At 36.6% G+C, this 17505-nt stretch overlaps 1 protein-coding gene across 1 annotated transcript in view; it reads right to left on the bottom strand.

Annotated features, from left to right (window-relative positions):
- The window catches only part of LRBA (LPS responsive beige-like anchor protein), a 383648-nt gene that overhangs the window by 239530 nt on the left and 126613 nt on the right, over positions 1–17505 (bottom strand). Inside the window, 1 exon segment of the mRNA XM_032223698.1 lies at positions 1–18. This exon segment is cut by the window's left edge and continues 149 nt beyond it. Coding sequence (XP_032079589.1) covers positions 1–18 — 18 coding nt within the window.

Below are 17505 nucleotides of genomic sequence, written 5' to 3'. Positions count from 1 at the left end.
ATACTGGGCACACAATGACTAAAATGTGATGGAACAAAAAAAAAAAAAAAAAAAAAAAAAATTGCATTGTACTTTTAGGGGTTTTTTTTTTGTCAACAGTGAAATTGCTTATATTATACTTTTGGCTTAAAATTTCTGCAACGAATAGAAAATGAACACATGACAAAATTTAATAATACACCAGAAATTGCAAACAACAGCTGAGCAGAACATTATCATCCTCATAAAACATGGTCCACTGGGGGAAATATGCAATTTGCCCTTTAAGGGTATCTCCAATTAAAACTATAAAATGTTTACATAACAGTTCTATGCATTTTTGGTAGAAGTCTCACTGGGTCCATTGGACCCTTTTTTCAAGATACTGTAGACAAATAATATTCTCTACAAAATATAAACAGAGGATTCTATTGGGAACATCTTTCAAGGACCCGTGGCACGACAAAAGCGCGAATGTCAAAAGCGTGCCGACAAAACCGCAGCACTAAAACCACGATGTCAAAAGCGCGCCGACAACAGCGTGCCGACAGAAGCGCGATTTAAGTTAAGGTAAGGTTTAGGGTTAGGTTTAGGTTTAGGGTTAGGGTTAGGTTTAGGGTTAGGTTTAGGGTTAGGTTTAGGGTTAGGTTTAGGGTTAGGTTTGGGGTTAGGTTTAGGGTTATGTTACAGCGCGCTTCTGTCGGCGCGCTGTTGTCGGTGCGCTTCAGCGCTCATTTGTCAGCGCGGTTTTGTCGGCGCGGTTTTGTCACCGCGGTTTAGTCAGACGCGCTTTTGTCGTTCGCGCATTTGTGGTGAAACCTCAAGGACCAAAATGCATGGACATATTTCATAAGTAACTGAGATTTAAGTCTTATATATTTGCTATATAAGAAATTATATATATTTTTCATTAAAGCCTGCAAGTTACTTAAATATAAATTATTCTATTAAATAAAATGTTCTTTAAATATATTGAAAGGAAAATTATGATCAGATGTGAAAATGGAAAACTGAGACTGTAAATCAAAGACTTATGGTATGCAAAGCTTGCATTATAACAAGAGAAACATTTTTTTTTCCATGTAAGTAGTACCTGTTTTATTAAAACAGTCATTGGATCCCACCTGTTTGTCTAACTTATTTGTTGTAATGGCAAATACAGTGCTTTAAACTTTGCAGATAAGGTTTCTTCCTTGCTTAGAATATGAATATGGTATTATAAAATAAAGAAAATATTATATTTTACCCATTATACAGAGCTATTATAGATTAAATATCAGACATGGTTTATCTACCGATTCAGGTTAAACATACTATTATATCCCAAATGCCTACATGTTTTTATAAGACTGGAGATACCCACATTAGACACCAAAATGAAAAATGGCAGCAACAAAATAAAAACAATAAAAATAGTTTCATTCAATATTAGATATAGTAATGGTAGCATTTAGTTCTGCGCTTCAGCTAGAAAATGTTAATAAATATATCCTTTAGGAAGCATACTTTTTTCATTTAGCCCAACATTGTGATACTTAACTATAAAATTAATAGACAAAATTTTACTGAGGGACAAACTTTACTACTTATTCTTATAGGCAAGAAACTTACTATGTTTCATTTATGACTTACTATAGCTTATTTATGACTAGCGATTACTCAATATGACACCTGAGTATTTCCATAACTGATTACTACAACTGCTACTCCATTCCAGAGACTGAAAAGTTAATAATCTTAATATAATAGTGAAAAATTAATTTTTAATCAATCAATATGATGCACTACCATTTGGGGGAAGCTTCATCTTACTCATACGAAATACCCATCTGAAGAGTCATGTGACAGAAGCTACTCATGGAGTTATCAAGGCCCTAAGTCATGTAAGGCTTTAAAGTTGGCCAACAGCAGCATCAACTGTACCCAGAAATAAAATGGTAGGCAATGCAACTCCCTAATGTAGCGTTACATGTGCAAACCTTGGTTTAATCATAACTGCATGCTGTATTAGATGGTATTTGAGCATAAAAGACTGAATAGGACTTTCTAATCTAGGAAAGGTCATAACTAGGTTATAATATGTAATTGTGCAAAGGTCCTTCTGCCAAGACGATTTTTTATGTAAGAGCTATAATTTGAATTTGAATCAGAATGCATAACATAAAGAAAAGTTTGATACCATATTTATATAATTAAAATAACACATTTATATCTATAGAATGTTGAATAATGGCAAAAAGAAAAATAAATAAAATTTAAGATCAATATCTTTTAAACTAGCATAGCCAGAGGTGGTATTCAGCTGGTTCGCACCTGTTCGGCGAACCAGTAGGGGAAATTTGACCCAGTTCTCCAAACCGGTAATGACCTCTGGCTGGCCCTGCCTAGGTCTGCCTGCCTGGTTGCCGCTTGCTCACCCCACTCACCCCCTCGAAGCTCACTCGCCCCATCCGCCTGCTTGACACTTGCCCCGCCCATCCCCAGCCCAATATATGTTGCCTTCACCAAGCGGCCCAGCTAATTGCCTCACCAGTTGATTCCGCACCTCATCCGCTCTGCTCAGCTCAACAAAGGTAAGCATGCCACCTGCTTGCCCTTCGCCTTGAGTCAGGGGTTGGGGCCCAGGGATGCGCCATTCCCTGAGGACCTGAAGCCTCTGCCCACTCACCTTGGCTGGGACGGGGAATGCACCATTCCCCGGCTCTGGCCTTTTTGAGGCCTTCTCCTGCATGCTGCTTGGTCTCCCTTCACCAGTCCCATTTCCACTCCTTCAGACGCCCTGGCCCTAGCCCTACTTCCTCCCGCATGGTCACCTCTTGCGGCGGCTGGTCGAGACTCTGGAAGGCAAACTCTCTTTTTTGGTGTGACTGCAAAAAGCAATGGCTGGCTTGAGGCTGCCAAAAACCACAGGAGATCTCAAATGCACTGAAAAAGCCACTGTCGTTGTCCCCGTTCTTCATGCAAGCCACGCACGTGCATCCCATTGCCTGATGCAGGGGAGGGACTTGCCTGAGCAAGTATGAGTGGACGGGCACAGCAGGCAATGGCATGCACATTCGCGGTCAGCGCGAAGAACAGGGTGCCAACGGCAGTGGATTTTTCGTTATGTTCAAGACCTCTGGTGGTTTTCGACAGCCTCCAGGTAGCTACTGGTGCTGTGAAGCAGCTGGCAAAGAGGCAGCTGGGAGGTTTCTTGCAGTCATGCCGAAAAAGAGAGCTTGCTTTCTGGAGTCCAGACCAGCCACCGTGGAAGGAAGGTAAGCCCAAAGAAAGAGGTGGTTGGGGGGGGGGGGGAGGAAGCAGGGCTAGGACCGGGGCTTATGAAGGAGCAGAAATGGGACTGGTGAAGGGAGAGCAGGCAGCAGGAAGCCTTTTGACAGATTAGGCCAGGCCTGGGCAGAAAATAGGTAGATGGGTAGAAATTCTATTTGTTTCCTACTGGGTTCTGTGGGCATGGCTTGGTGGTGGTGTGTGTGTGTCATGTGACTGAGTGGGCATGAGTGATATTGAGTTGGCTATGCCCACTCAGTCACATGACCCCCCACCAAGCCATGCCCACAGAACCGTTAGGGAAAAAAATTGAATACCACCACTCAGCATAGTAAATATTCTGTTTTGATTGACTTCAATGCAGTGATTTTAAAAGACAGAATTTTTTGTCTCTATAGTCAGTACATAAGCACACAAAAGTACACAGAATGCATGATCTACTACATTCTTTACATGCTTATCAGTAGAGGTCAAGTGGATTGTAATGGCATATATTTAAGGACTTAATTGAAAAATGCAACACCACATAATATTCCAATTTTCTCCTTATTTTATTTAAGATAGAGAAAAAGTACAGTTAATTCTTAACTTACAACAGTTCATTTAGTGACCGTTCAAAGTTACAGTGGCACTGGAAAAAGTGACTTATCACCATTTTTCACAAAATCACTGCAGCATCCCCAGGGTCACATGATCAAAATTTGGATGCTTGATGGTTCATATTTATGACAGTTGCTGTGTTCTGGGGTCATGCAATCATCTTTTGCAACCTTTTGACAAGCAAGTCAATGGGAAAGCCAGATTCACTTAACAACTGGGTTATTAGCTTAACAACTGCAATGATTCACTAAACAACTACATCAAGAAAAGTCGCAAAATGGGGCAATAATCTAATATCTCACTTAGGAACATAAATTTTGGGCTCAATTGTGGTCATAAGTGAGGACTATCCTTATATAACTTTCAGCTCAAAGCTATTCCAAGCATGAGTATATTAGAATATTTGTGTTCTTAGCATGTACCACTTTGTATTGCTAAATACTAGAACTATTCTTATTGAAAGCTAAAAAAGGAATTGCAGAATTATGGGCCAATTTCCTTCCTCTGTCACTCAGGTAAACTGACAGTTGGCCTTGACCTAGCTATTGGTAGACCATGCACCAGAACACCGGAAACCAAAAGATCAGCTGATTGTCGCATGCATGCCTGCTTTTTGAGCATTTTTGGGCTGTTTCCAGGCTGTTTTTCAAGCAAAAAACAGCCTGAAAACGGCCCTCAAAATGACCTGAGTGCAGCCTGAAAAACAGCCTAATTTTGGGGCATTTTCAGGCTGTTTTCCAGTGCTCCAGTGCCTGCAAAGACCAGCTGGCCAGTGTGCATGCCCACAGAGAGGGCTCTGCCACCTCTGACCCACCCGTGCAATAGGTTCGCCATCATGGTTCTAGCGGAATCATCACTTGATCACAACCTCAAATGTTTCATGGAATTGTGAGTACTCATTAGTTAATTAACCTTCAGCAGTACAAATTTTGTCCCTTCAATTCTAGGACCACTACCCCGTCCTCATTATCTGAATTAAAATCAATATTTCATCTCTAGCTACCATTAGAAATTGTCTGAATCTGTCTTAGTTATTTTAGCAGCTAACCTTCATCTTCATTTCCAAAAATCATCTTCACGGCGTCCTTCTGGATATTGAAAGACTTTTACCATATTTGCTGCTATTCCAACTCATAAGAGCACTAGCCCCATGAGATTTCAGCACGCAATATCTCTCAAAGGTCAAATCTTGGTCAGGCAGATTCTATTTGGACTGGATAGACCCAAAGATTACCAAACTCAACTTGTATAAGGCCTTATAGTAGAGGAGATATTCTGCCAGTTCGGGCGAACTGGTGGGGGCGGCAGAGGGAGGCTCCACCCACCTGCCCAGGCATCATCACGGATGCTCTGCACAAACAGATTACCTCCATTCATATTTCGGATGGTTTTTCCCTTTCTCTTTCTCACTAAACCACAGCTTATCAATTTCCTTCTTTCATTTCTTTCCACTAATTCATGATTTTTACCATATATTGCTTTTACATTCCAAGTCACAATCTTACACAATCTTTGAGATCATTAACAACAGATGGACCTCTACCACTCTTAGGGTCTTTGCTCAATAAAATGTTTAAAATAATATTTTGTAATAAAATAAAGTATATCTATGACTTACCTACCACCAGAAGTAAAATTTAAAAATAACTAAAATCATGTGCAATAGCCAGATTATGCAAATCATGCTTATTAAAAACTAAACTATTTTTTTCATCATGTAGTTTGTTTGTTTTTTTGATCATCTATGCTATCATAGAGTCATCTACTGCTTTAAAGAATTTCTGTTGTCTGGATAAAAAAAACCTCTAGTTTAAAAATCACCTGGGGTTCTTATAAGAACATATATTTCTGCCAAAATACATTTGTTTGTTCTCATTGTACTTCCTTCATGTAATGTTGTATAATGGATGATTTTAATAGGAAAAAAATAATGAGTGTGTCAGAATGATACACTTACCTCTTATGTGTATGTGCAATAATACATTCACTTGCAAGATATTCTTTAGATTGAAGACCCTAACTGGGTTAAGATTGGATTTTTTGGTGTACTTATGGCACACTGGCAAAAATGTACCAAACTAGTATTGTACCTTTTCTATTAGCAAGAAAGGCTTCATGTCACATAGGTACAACTGAGATTGTTGGTTTAATTTATGTTGTGTTACAAAGTAATACAAATGAAGAAATAATTTTATACTTGCAGTAAATATGTTTCCCTTTTGCTCTATTATTATACATGAGGAAAAACATTTTCTATGAACGTCTCTTAATCATAGAACACAAATACAAGGATTCCTCAACTTACAACCACAATTGAGCACAAAATTTGTTGTTAACTGACGTACTTGTTAAGTGATGCATGCCTCATTTTACAACTTTTGCCACAGTTGTTAGGCAAATAACTGCAGCTGTTAAGTGTATAATGTGGTTGTTAAAACGAATCTGTATACATTATACAAGCTTATAGAAATCTACTCAGTATAATTGGCTTAAATGTCCTTTTAAATTAAAAGCAGAATTACCAGTAAAACTGTGTTAAGCAATGAAGCAATCCATGTGACAAACAAGTTGCATGTAGTAAAAAATAAAATTTTGTCCCTTTATTTCTGGGCAGATCAATGATTCTTCTACCCTACAGAAAAGAGACTTAATAAAGTTGAAAGCCTATCTTCCACGTATATTTTTATATTCTATTAGCCTTTTCCAAATACATGAATCTACAGCATACTGATTCCAATTTTGTAAAATACATTTTGCCCAGAATATGTAAGAAGACATAGAGAAAATCCAATCGAACACATAAGCACCCGAGAATGCAAATTCTTGTCAACATCGTATATTTTGACAACAGGAAAAGCTCTTGGGTTGTTCTTTAAGACTTTTTTTTGCACTTGACTTTTAACCTTCGGTTTACAGTCTGTGTTAAAAATGCCACCGAGGGAAATCTTCCAAAGCTCCTGAATAAGACTTAGAAAAATGAAAGCTTAAAACCTCAATAGCAAACAAAAGTCAACCAATGACAATGTCTGACAGCCACCTTCAATTCTGAAGGGATGCTTCTGTCATCTAACGACTCAAAGTATTGATTTCTTTCAGCATGAAAAAGCCCAAGCCAATGAAATAGATATAGCAGCAGGCCCATTCCCTTCCCCCGATAATAGCCATCAAGGTTAACACAGGCAGAACACTTATCAAGGTATCTTTTCTATTTCTTCTTGTTTTAATGGACTGGATACAATGTATTGGCTTTTCATCTCTGCAACCTGCAGCCTCCACCCTCCCTCATCATTTATCCAGTCTTTTACAGATCAGGAGATTTAAAATCTGCATATAAATTAGCTGTCTTTTAACCTATTTATTACAAAAAGAAATGCTGTACTTTCATTGCATTACAATTTCCTCAATATTCCAGACATTAGAAATATTAAAACTTGCTTGAAAAAGAGTATTTTGAAAACAAAACAGTAGATGTATCATGAACAGAAGGCTAGATTTAAAGGTCAGCATACAATTTAATGGTGAGAAAGTTCTTTTTTTAGAAAGGTAATGTGAAGTACTAAAGAACTGTTTTTATTGTGCAACACGATTATGTTATTAAAAATTGTGCATAATACTTCCCATATATAAACGTAATTATTAAAACAGAACTGGTTTGTTGTGGTTTTGTAGATCTGTAAAGAGAAAAGAATTATTCAAATGTCTTCCACGTATAGAGGAGAATTTAGGTCAGTTCACAAGAGCTCAGAAGCTCAATTTTAATTTATCTCCCTTTTTCCCTACACATAATGGATTTCCAGAATTCTCCACTCCCACCATCCTAGTTATATATGTATGAAGTTGATTCTCTTATATCAACAAATAATATGAAGAGATGCTTTTGATTAGTCACAGTGAGTTGATGCCATTTTCATCAACAAGACAACAAAAGAAGATGATGAAATGAATAATATGGGGACTTTTTACTTCCATCTTAGAAATGAGAAGAATATACTGTTCTGCAAATCAGTTTAAAGTGTGCTTTATTCAAAGTTTCATAAAAGGAAAGCACCTCCCAAATTGTATAACATAATATTTAATGTGATATACCTACTTTTTATATATTTATTTTATTTTAATAAAATCAAATAATATCTTTGTACATGTTATTGTTTTCTTACAATATGAAACAATATAGTATTAGAAATCAGTTCTAAAAATTAATCGTGTTTGTGTATGTGTGTGCATGCATTTGTAGATTTATGCATCGGTTTTCAAATACACAGAGTATATCTGGAACAAAAACTTTAATTATAAATCTAGACTGTGATAATTAAAAGTAGAATATTCATATTAATTATCTGTTGCCATATAGTATACTTTGATTAAGTAAGTCCAGGGCAATCAAAACTAAATATATATTTTCTCTGCTCTTTTCGGTGGCGCTAGTTCCATTGGTACATACATCTTGAAATATAACAAAGAATCTTTCAAGAGTAAAAACTGATTTATGTAAAGTGAAACATATTCTATATTTTGTGCATTTATGTCAATAGCACTGAGGCACTTGCAGATTGAAAGGATTAGCTGGTGGTATTACCGTTGCCTGAAGGATGTCCAGTTGGTGGCTCATTTCATGTCCCTAGCAGGAACTGGAGCAAGGAATGAGAACTCACCCTGTCCCATGGCATTACTCAGGTCTCGAACATGAGCTTGCTATCCTCCAACCCAGAGTCCTAACCACAAGAGCCACCATGCTCCTGTATTCTATGCTAAAAAATTCCAAAACATATATTTAATCTTGATTGATAATATTAAATAACAATGTAAAGGTAGTCCTTGATGTGCAATTATTTCTTTAACAATGGTCTGGAATTATGACAGCACCACAAAAGGTGCTTTATAACTTGTAAAGCACTTCTGGCTGTTGCAAAATGTCATAAACCCCTCCCTACTTATGTGATTATGACATGGGTGCTTGGCGACCCATTCACACTTACAACTGGTTCAGGGTGGATTGCCAATTTTTTTACTACCAGTTTGGGTGCGTTTCCACATGAGCTTGCAATGCTTCTGCACATGCGCAGAAACATCTGGGCGGATGGGCAGAGCTTCCCGCCACCGCTACTACCTGTTCGCCTGATCCGGGCCAAACTGGGAACAACCCACCTCTGAACTGGTTGTCAAATACCCCACAATGATTTCATTGCCATTTGACATGTTCTCAACTGGCTTCCCAAAAGAGTCAATGGAGAATCTGGGAAAGAAGATTGCAAGCTGCTGCTGCTGCTGCCTGCTAAGAGGTTTCTCTCTGGAAACTGCCAGAGGATTTCAGTTCCATATGGAGCTGAGTGTCTCCTGGCAGGCAGCTCTTTTGAGAATGAAGGAGCTGTCTGCAAGAGGGTTTCATCCCCACACAGAACTGAATCACTCTAGCAGACAACCCATTCACTCTCAAAGAGTTGCCTGCTGCAGGCATTCAGCCCTGCATTTTGTTCTTAAAGAGCTGTCTGCCTGAAGATTGGAAATCTTTTATCAGACAACTGACATCTTTCATCAGATAACTCTTTTTCTCTACCCACTTAACGACCTAGTTAGATACCTTGATGACTACAATTGGGTGTGCAAGGATTGTGGTCATTGAGTGAAGCAATCTTGTGAGGTTTTGCTTAGCATTTGCTTTGTTCAACAACCTAGATTCTGTTTCCAATTGTGGTCATAGTTAGGAATACAGGTAAGTCAGTGGTGGGATTCAAATTATTTAACAACCGGTTCTCTGTCCTAATGACCAGCTGGGTAGGCATGGCTCGGTGATCATGTGACTGGGTGGGCGAACTCAATGTCACTCATGTTGATGGGCGCTTTGCCTTAGCTGCTATAATGTAATAAAGGTTAACCAGAGAGGCAGTTTCTGTAAGCAGGGCAATAAAGATGAGGCCAGAAACAACACCAGAATGTTTCCTTCCCGCCTTCCTTACAGGATTAGCCCTGTAAAGTGGGGAAAAACAAAAGGAGATTTCTTCCAACAACCGGTTCTCTGGACTGCAGAAAGTTAACAATCGGTTCTCCCGAATAGGTGCGAACTGGCTAAATCCCACCACTGAGGTAAGTGGTTGCTTAGTGAACCTATTCTTTCAGCAAAAAGGAGGGAAACTAGCAAAAAAAAATCATAATAAATAATGGTCATGTGATCACATGATGCTAAAAGCAGTTGTAAAGATGAGACAGGGTCGTAACTCCAAACGGTAGTGAAACAATTGTTTTGTAAATCAAGACTGCCTGGGCCTGTATTTTATAAAGCCACAGGAAGCCCGGGACTCTGTCTACACATATTTTTAATAAGATGCAGAATCCTGTGTAAGTAATTCTCTTATGTGAAAGTAGTTTGCTTTTTGTAAGGCAACAATTATTTTTCTGTCGGAATGTAACACTAGATCTGATATAGATATCGGTGACCTGATATGGATATCGGAATACTGTAGAATTAGGCTAATTTAAAAATAAAGGGCATTAGTAAAACTGTATCTTCAAAAAAAAAGAGAGCTAGAGAGAGGGAGAAAGAGAAACCTAATGCTAATTCTGCAATTATTATACTTCAAGTTGGTATTGCCATAAAAATAAACCAGATATTATTTCAAAGTCAAAAGTGCCCACACCCTTCCTTCATTTACCACCAGGTCTATTTGCCTTTTGTAACTATATAGAACTAAGTCCTCCTGCTTTAATTTTTTAATTTACAGAAAATGATTAGAAAGCATTTTAAAATTAACTTAATGATGAAAACATTTTGTTCAGAAGAGCTGTATTCATTTTACAACAAACCTAGACCAACCGCACACAATACATTTCAAATCCACAGATTTGAAGTACAGGAAGTATCATCACAATGGCTTCCTTGAGCAACAGCATTAAAATAATTATTATTAATAATAGAAGAGCATGGTCTACTATTACTAATATTTTATTGATCCTTGAAATTTTACACATCATTTAAGAAGCAGTCACATGATTCATTCAAATGAAGGTCTAGACAGGAGAGTTCACTTTATTCTGAAGGTACGTATCAAAGTAGATCTTGCCAAGCAATAAAGGCGCATCATCTAAGGATCTCTTTCACATTAAGAATCCTATTAGAAGGAAAACACTAAAAGGTAATTGAATTTCCCTCAGTTATCTTCATCTCTGTCAGCTCCTGCTACAATAACTTACTCTCCAGAGCACAGATAACTCAATTCTGTCCAGCAAGCATATGTTATGAATCTCTAAAGCAAACCTGTCTAAATCATTCTGGTCTTCTATCAAGGTTGGCTGTGAATATGAACTCTGACAGAAAGCAAACAAATTTATTTTTATCTTTTCAATAATTCACTTCTTCATGACCTGATACAAGTATCTAAAGATATTTATGTTACTGCTAATTTCAGTATTATAAATACTGACTGAATATTGACTGGAATTAAAACCTATTTAACCAGCTACTTTGCTGTTAACAAAAGAAATTTGATTTCAGAATAGAAATTTGATGAGTACTGAAAGTAGCTTCTGCAGATTTCTATACATTCAAATGCTCAGTTTCACTTAGCATAATTTATTAACTAAAATAACTATTAAATAACTATTAACAGTATCACTGCTATTTCATGTTTAGTTTAAAAATAATTAAAAATATTGTCACTATGTTTATTTTTTTCTTCTTCAGACATTAGGATTTCTTTTTCATTCCCTGAAGAATAATGAATATATTAACCTGTTAAAATTTTGTATATTTAAGAAGCCACTATCACTACTATTCTTTTTACATACATATGGATGTGTGTTCGTGTGTTTTTTCATTTATATTTTAAACTGAGACTTAAAACATTAAAAATGTTGTTCACTAATAAAAACTACCATGGAGATAAAAGCATCTTATGTGGAGGTCCACATATCTGGGAATAGGAGGAGGGGGAGCCAACTGAAAAAGACCTTGCAGTATACAATTCTGTATTCATGTATCCTCCCTTGAAATACCACATGCAGTTTTGATTACAACATATGATAAAAGTGCAGATGACAACAATCAAAGTTTATTTTCCTCATGAAAAAAGAAAAGCTAGAAGCATGAGGGGAACACAAAGAGGCATATGGAATCATGCATGCAATATAGAAAGGGAAGGAACATCACATGAAGAGGACTGAAAGGGAGATAGAAAAGATAAAAGATACTACTTCATGTAGGGATCAATAATCAGTAAAACTATCGCCCCAAGATCGCTATGCCAGTAACTAATGATTTTTAAGAGGCTTGCATATATTTATGGACAAAATGCCTATGAAGGTCAATATGTAATGTTATCTCTGAATAAGGAATAATGGAATGAGAGGGAAATACACATATTTGTTTGCATGTTAGATTTATATCCTGTATTTTATATGGATCTTAAGGTAGCACATACTATTTTACCCCAACACCTCATGGATTGATTGGACTGAGCGTGAATGACTGGTCCCCAAATCACGCACTAAATTTCTATGGTTGAAGGTGAGCTAGAATTGGATGTCCCCAATACTAGTCCAACATGTTGACCACTATCCATACTGGGTCTTCAGCTTAAAAGCAGACCAGAAGCATCTGGCAGATTATTGTGAGCCACAAAATGCTGAATTAAGATGGATGCTGGCCTGATCTAATATAGCTATTCCTTTTTGCAATCATGTTATCATTTAATCAATCTCACATTACGTCTCTTCCTACTTAAGGTACACTCTAGGGACTACTTCTGTAGCAGTGGTTCTTAAACGTGGATATTGGAAGAGTGCACATTAGGAAAGACATGTCAGTTAATTGAAAGTTCACAGTTGTTTTAAGAAATACTTGAAATACTTGTCATAGCCCCTTAATAAATCCATGCAACAAATTCTATTGGGCATCACTATTGGGCATCATAAAAACCTATTTGAAAGAGGATTTCCTGTGCTCCCATATAGTTCATAGTCTGTCCATACTGCTAAAACTGAATGTGATTTATGATTTTAATTAACCAGGGCTCAGGGAAGTTTCATACTTGACTTCAGATGTTTCTCTAAAATGAAACAGCTATTTCACAGCAGAAGCCAATACTCTAGTCACAGACATCAAGAAATTAAATCTATAAGACATCCAAATATTAATTATGTATATTTTCTTGTCAAATGCATGCTATATGTTGTAGGAAGTACAAATTGGTAAAGAATTTTGTAAATGTATTTAATTTAGGCTTCATTAATTAAACACCATTTTCAAAACATGGGAAGAAATAGTTCTAAAACTGTTCTGTGCTTGGTTAATCCAACTTCAAGTAAAAGGACTTAAACAAATGGAAAGGGTTAAGAGAATAACAACAGGGAAACTTATGAAGAGAGATTGAAGGAACTATGTAGAGGGCAAAAAATCACTCTGCAAACATCTAAATGGATGTTACCCTGGTTGTGACTTTCCTGCATCCTAAGTATGGGATTTAGAATAATGGTTTATATTACAGGAAGACCAATTGATTGAATATTATTAAAATATTATAAAAAATAACAGTTTGATAGTGGAATCAATTACCTAGCAAGATAATCACAATCAATGTACATGAGATACACATCTTTGCAAAGAGCAAGTACAAAATAAATTAGGCAGAATACTAGAATTGCACCAGGGAATTCTTGCTCAGCAATCATGAAACTCTGTGGGTAACCATCAGGACTGGAAAGAGATTAAACGCTCCAGGAATGAAAAGTCGGAACAGTAAACTAATAAGCTAAAATATTCATCAAAAGAAAAAAAGCCTTAAACATACATGTTTTGTACTTCTCAATCATGGCTTTGGTTCTGTGATATAATTACTAATCAAATACCTATGCACCAATTAAATTATCCTTAGATGAAAAATACAATCTCATATTTTATTTTATTTTATTTCTATTTGGAGATGAGGCATGCAATTGGCTAATGCCTATCCAACTGTATTCCAATGAGATTCCTTTACAAGCATTTACTGTATTTATCAAATCAGATTATTTTGCAGGTGATAAACAAAAAAAATAGCAAAAGAGTCTACTTGAAAGTAGTATGAAAAAAGGAAATGCTAAATAATTTCTTCAGGTCAAACAACTGGATTCTGGAAGTCACACCTATTATTTCTGCAGTTTGAAGAAATTCTTTTTTTTTTCATTGTGTTATATTGATTTCTTGTTTCCCAAATTCCTGACTTCAATCTAGACTAAAATTTGGAATGAGGCTCTTGAGTTGCCTACAAGTATAAAGAGGATACATTTCACCCCAAAATGCTCTCCATGTTCTGTCCATGAAACTGCCCATCTGAATCTATTTGTAAATTTGTATTAGTGGAAGGGACAGTGTATCATCAGACAGCTTTTTAACATTCAAAAGAAGAAGAGCCATGGAATCTCACCTCATTAGAAATCATATTGATCATTTACATGATGTCAAACTCGCCGCCATAGGCCAGATGCATGAAACACTGGCTGCGCCCACTCCGTTTAGCGAAGGGGGAAAAGTCATGATACACATGATATTAATGGCAAAAAATTGTATAATTCATTTGCATTATGTATTACTAAATAATTTGAGGACAGTTTTTGAATGACTCTTCACAAGAAATTTGGCAATATTATCAATCAAATCTTTTAATTATTCATAGTTCCTTAGCATGAATTCTACCATTATGTCATAGAAATAGGTTGTTTAAAATATTTCCCTTACTAGGAGTTTTTTATTAGCAAATTATATATTGGTAATCTCTCTTCAATAATTCTACTGAATTTGGATTTGCCATTTATATTTATATGTTCACAACTGATTCACTTCAGTTCTGCCATTCACAGTTTTTAAATAATTCCATTCGTCCTGAAACTAAGCTAATTTTTAGACATTCATGGATATCCTATGAGTTAAACAGGAAAAACCCTGATCATGAACAAAACCTTAGCTTTTACTTCAGATTTTGATAAACAAAAATGCTTATTTTCTGCTTGTTCAAAATAATATTATTTAAACCCCTTGAGTCATGATGCTTAGACGGAAAACAGTCAAGAGAAGTTCAAATCAGAAGGGTCAGACAACACCTCTTAAATATTTTAAACATATAAGCAATGCAAACAAACCAAAGAAAACAATAAATAGCCTACAAAAATTGTTTGTGCAACAAAATAAAATTTCCTATTTTTCTATCCATTCTTAGGTGAAAAGGGTACAGTTAAAGAAGAAAATACCACTAGCAACTGGAAGAAAGGAGCTATCTAATCAATGAGGTTTTATCAATCATGATACACTGATATAAAAGCAGAGTCTAAGCTGTCATCTTTGTCCCAGTTGAATGATTATGAGGCAATGAACTAAAAAAGATGTATATTTCATTTCCAGAGGATTGTCTACCAACACTTCATACATAGATTTAACAAATGAAACCTACCCTACCAGTTCACAAGCCAAAATGACACTGTAGATATACGACAGCATTTATGTTTGCAGGAATGGATAACCAGCTCTAGATTAAGTACAGGCAGCTTATTAAATAGTGCCTATCTTGAAGCCAGCACAGAAGTTAGAACATTAAGCCTGTCCACAGCTAAACAAACAAACAAAAAATAATAGTATATATATATATATATATTAGTTTAAAAATGGTTAAGGGGAAAACAGGGGGAAGGAGCATTATGTACATTTGCCATCTTGAGTTATGTGTTAAAACAATAAAAGTGGAGGGATCTAATAAATAATCTTTACTTTTCATTTGTATTTCATTTTTTTTGGGGGGGGGGATCTTTTTTTATTTATTTCATTTTCATTTTCATTTTATACAATCACTTATATACTGTGCGTAACAAAAAACAAAAAAAAGGAAAAAATCCACCATAAAAAAAAAACAAACCCAACATGACACTTCAATCCCCCATACACCCTTTCTTCTCCCCCTCCAACTTTCATTTCTCCCCTCCAGCATTCCCCTCTTCTACTTCCCTTCCCCCTCAGACATCTCCCCCTCCCTCCATCTCACCCTCCTTACATTCCCCTCTCGCTCCCTCTTTACTTCTCCCTCTTCTTTCCCTCTTCTCCTCACTTTGGTGTATCCCTACAATTAATCTATTCAGTTTATTTTTTAGAAAATAAAAGAGAAAAAAAAAAAAAAAAAGGAAAACGAGCCGCAGTATACAAGTGAATTCTTATTGTTCTAAGAATTGAAACTGTAATTCCACCCTCCCCCCTCCCCCCTATAATCCCCCCTCCCTAACCCCCTTACGGCTTCCCAGGTCCCATACCCGGCATAGTTCTTTAACAAGCACTTGAGTATAATAAAGCCAGCTAACTTTAAAGTTAAAAAAATAAAACAAAAACAAAAAAAGGGAATAGTAAAAAATAGAAAAGAAAAAAACACACACAGAAAAAAAAAAAAAAGAAAAACAAGAAAGATCAATAAACCCACTACATTAACACAGCTTCCCATCATCTGTAAATCTTAAACAATGTAGCTCATTCCAAATTTCGGTTATTTTACTACTTGCAGGGTTTCAAACTGTGTTAGAGCCAGGTAAGTTAATCAATTAGGATTCCCCAACTAAAAGTCTCATTGCTTTATCTATCTATTCAGACCTTTAATTTATCTCTTTTTTATCCGAATATCCAAACCTTTCTATAAAACCATTAAACTCAAGTACTTCTTTCATTTTTCATTTCCAACACCTCCCATTCTATCCTTACCCACATCCACATGTAAATTTTTTACCTTCCACCCTGCCTTTATCCATATCCACATATATATTTTATCCGCGTCCATTGCTTCTCACATATTTACTCCACCTTCCTGGAGACTCTCTGACTAATCTTTCTTAACCTTATATTGAAATAGCAACTCATACAAACATCAGCTTGCATTCTAGCCCCAAGTAGTCTAGTTAAGCTTTCGCTACCCTTCCCTCTCCCACGCACCTCCCAACTCCGTTCGTCCCAGACCACAACTCAAAAAGATCGCGATCTCCGCTCTCCTCGCCTAGGAAAATAATTCATGCGCAATTTGAGTTAGAGTTCAAACAAATCTTATATACAATATGTGTCCACAATCAGCAACGCTTCTTTCAGTCTCCATGTCTCATCATCGATATACAACTTTTCCATTTTATCCCAGGCAGAAATCATAAAGTTTTAAGAACATCGCTAAGTCTTTATTCTTTACTCTTCTGCCCTTCCGGAAGAGGAAAGCAACACCCTCCGCCTTGTAACCATGTGTCTCGCTGCTTGTCTTCTCCTTCTCCTTGTCTCTCTCCAGGTCCGGATGAATCAGGAAGTCCCGCCTTCAGGGTCTTGTAATAAAATTCTCGGGCTTCACAGACAGAATTAATGCGGTGTTTTTGATTGCCAAATGTAACTGTAATGCCAGCTGGGACTTCCCATTTGTATGGAATCTGAGAATTTCTGAGTTCTTCAGTTAAGAAAATGTAATCTCTCCTTGCTCTTAATATTTGAGATGGTATCTCTTTAAAAACAATCAAGTCCTGTCCATCAATTCTCAACCTCTTGTTGTAAAGCTTCTGTATTATCACATTTCTGGATTCCCTTGTGGTAAAGTATATAATTATGTCCCTCGGAAGCTGTCGCTGTTTTGCTACCCATGAATTCTGGCGGTAAATTTTTTGGATCTGCCAATCAAAGTTAAGTCC

This window comes from Thamnophis elegans, chromosome 9 (genome assembly GCF_009769535.1).
Source record: "Thamnophis elegans isolate rThaEle1 chromosome 9, rThaEle1.pri, whole genome shotgun sequence".
Lineage (NCBI taxonomy): Eukaryota > Metazoa > Chordata > Lepidosauria > Squamata > Colubridae > Thamnophis > Thamnophis elegans.
Note: the sequence above shows the minus strand (reverse complement) of the source record. Positions and strands in the feature narration are given on the sequence as shown.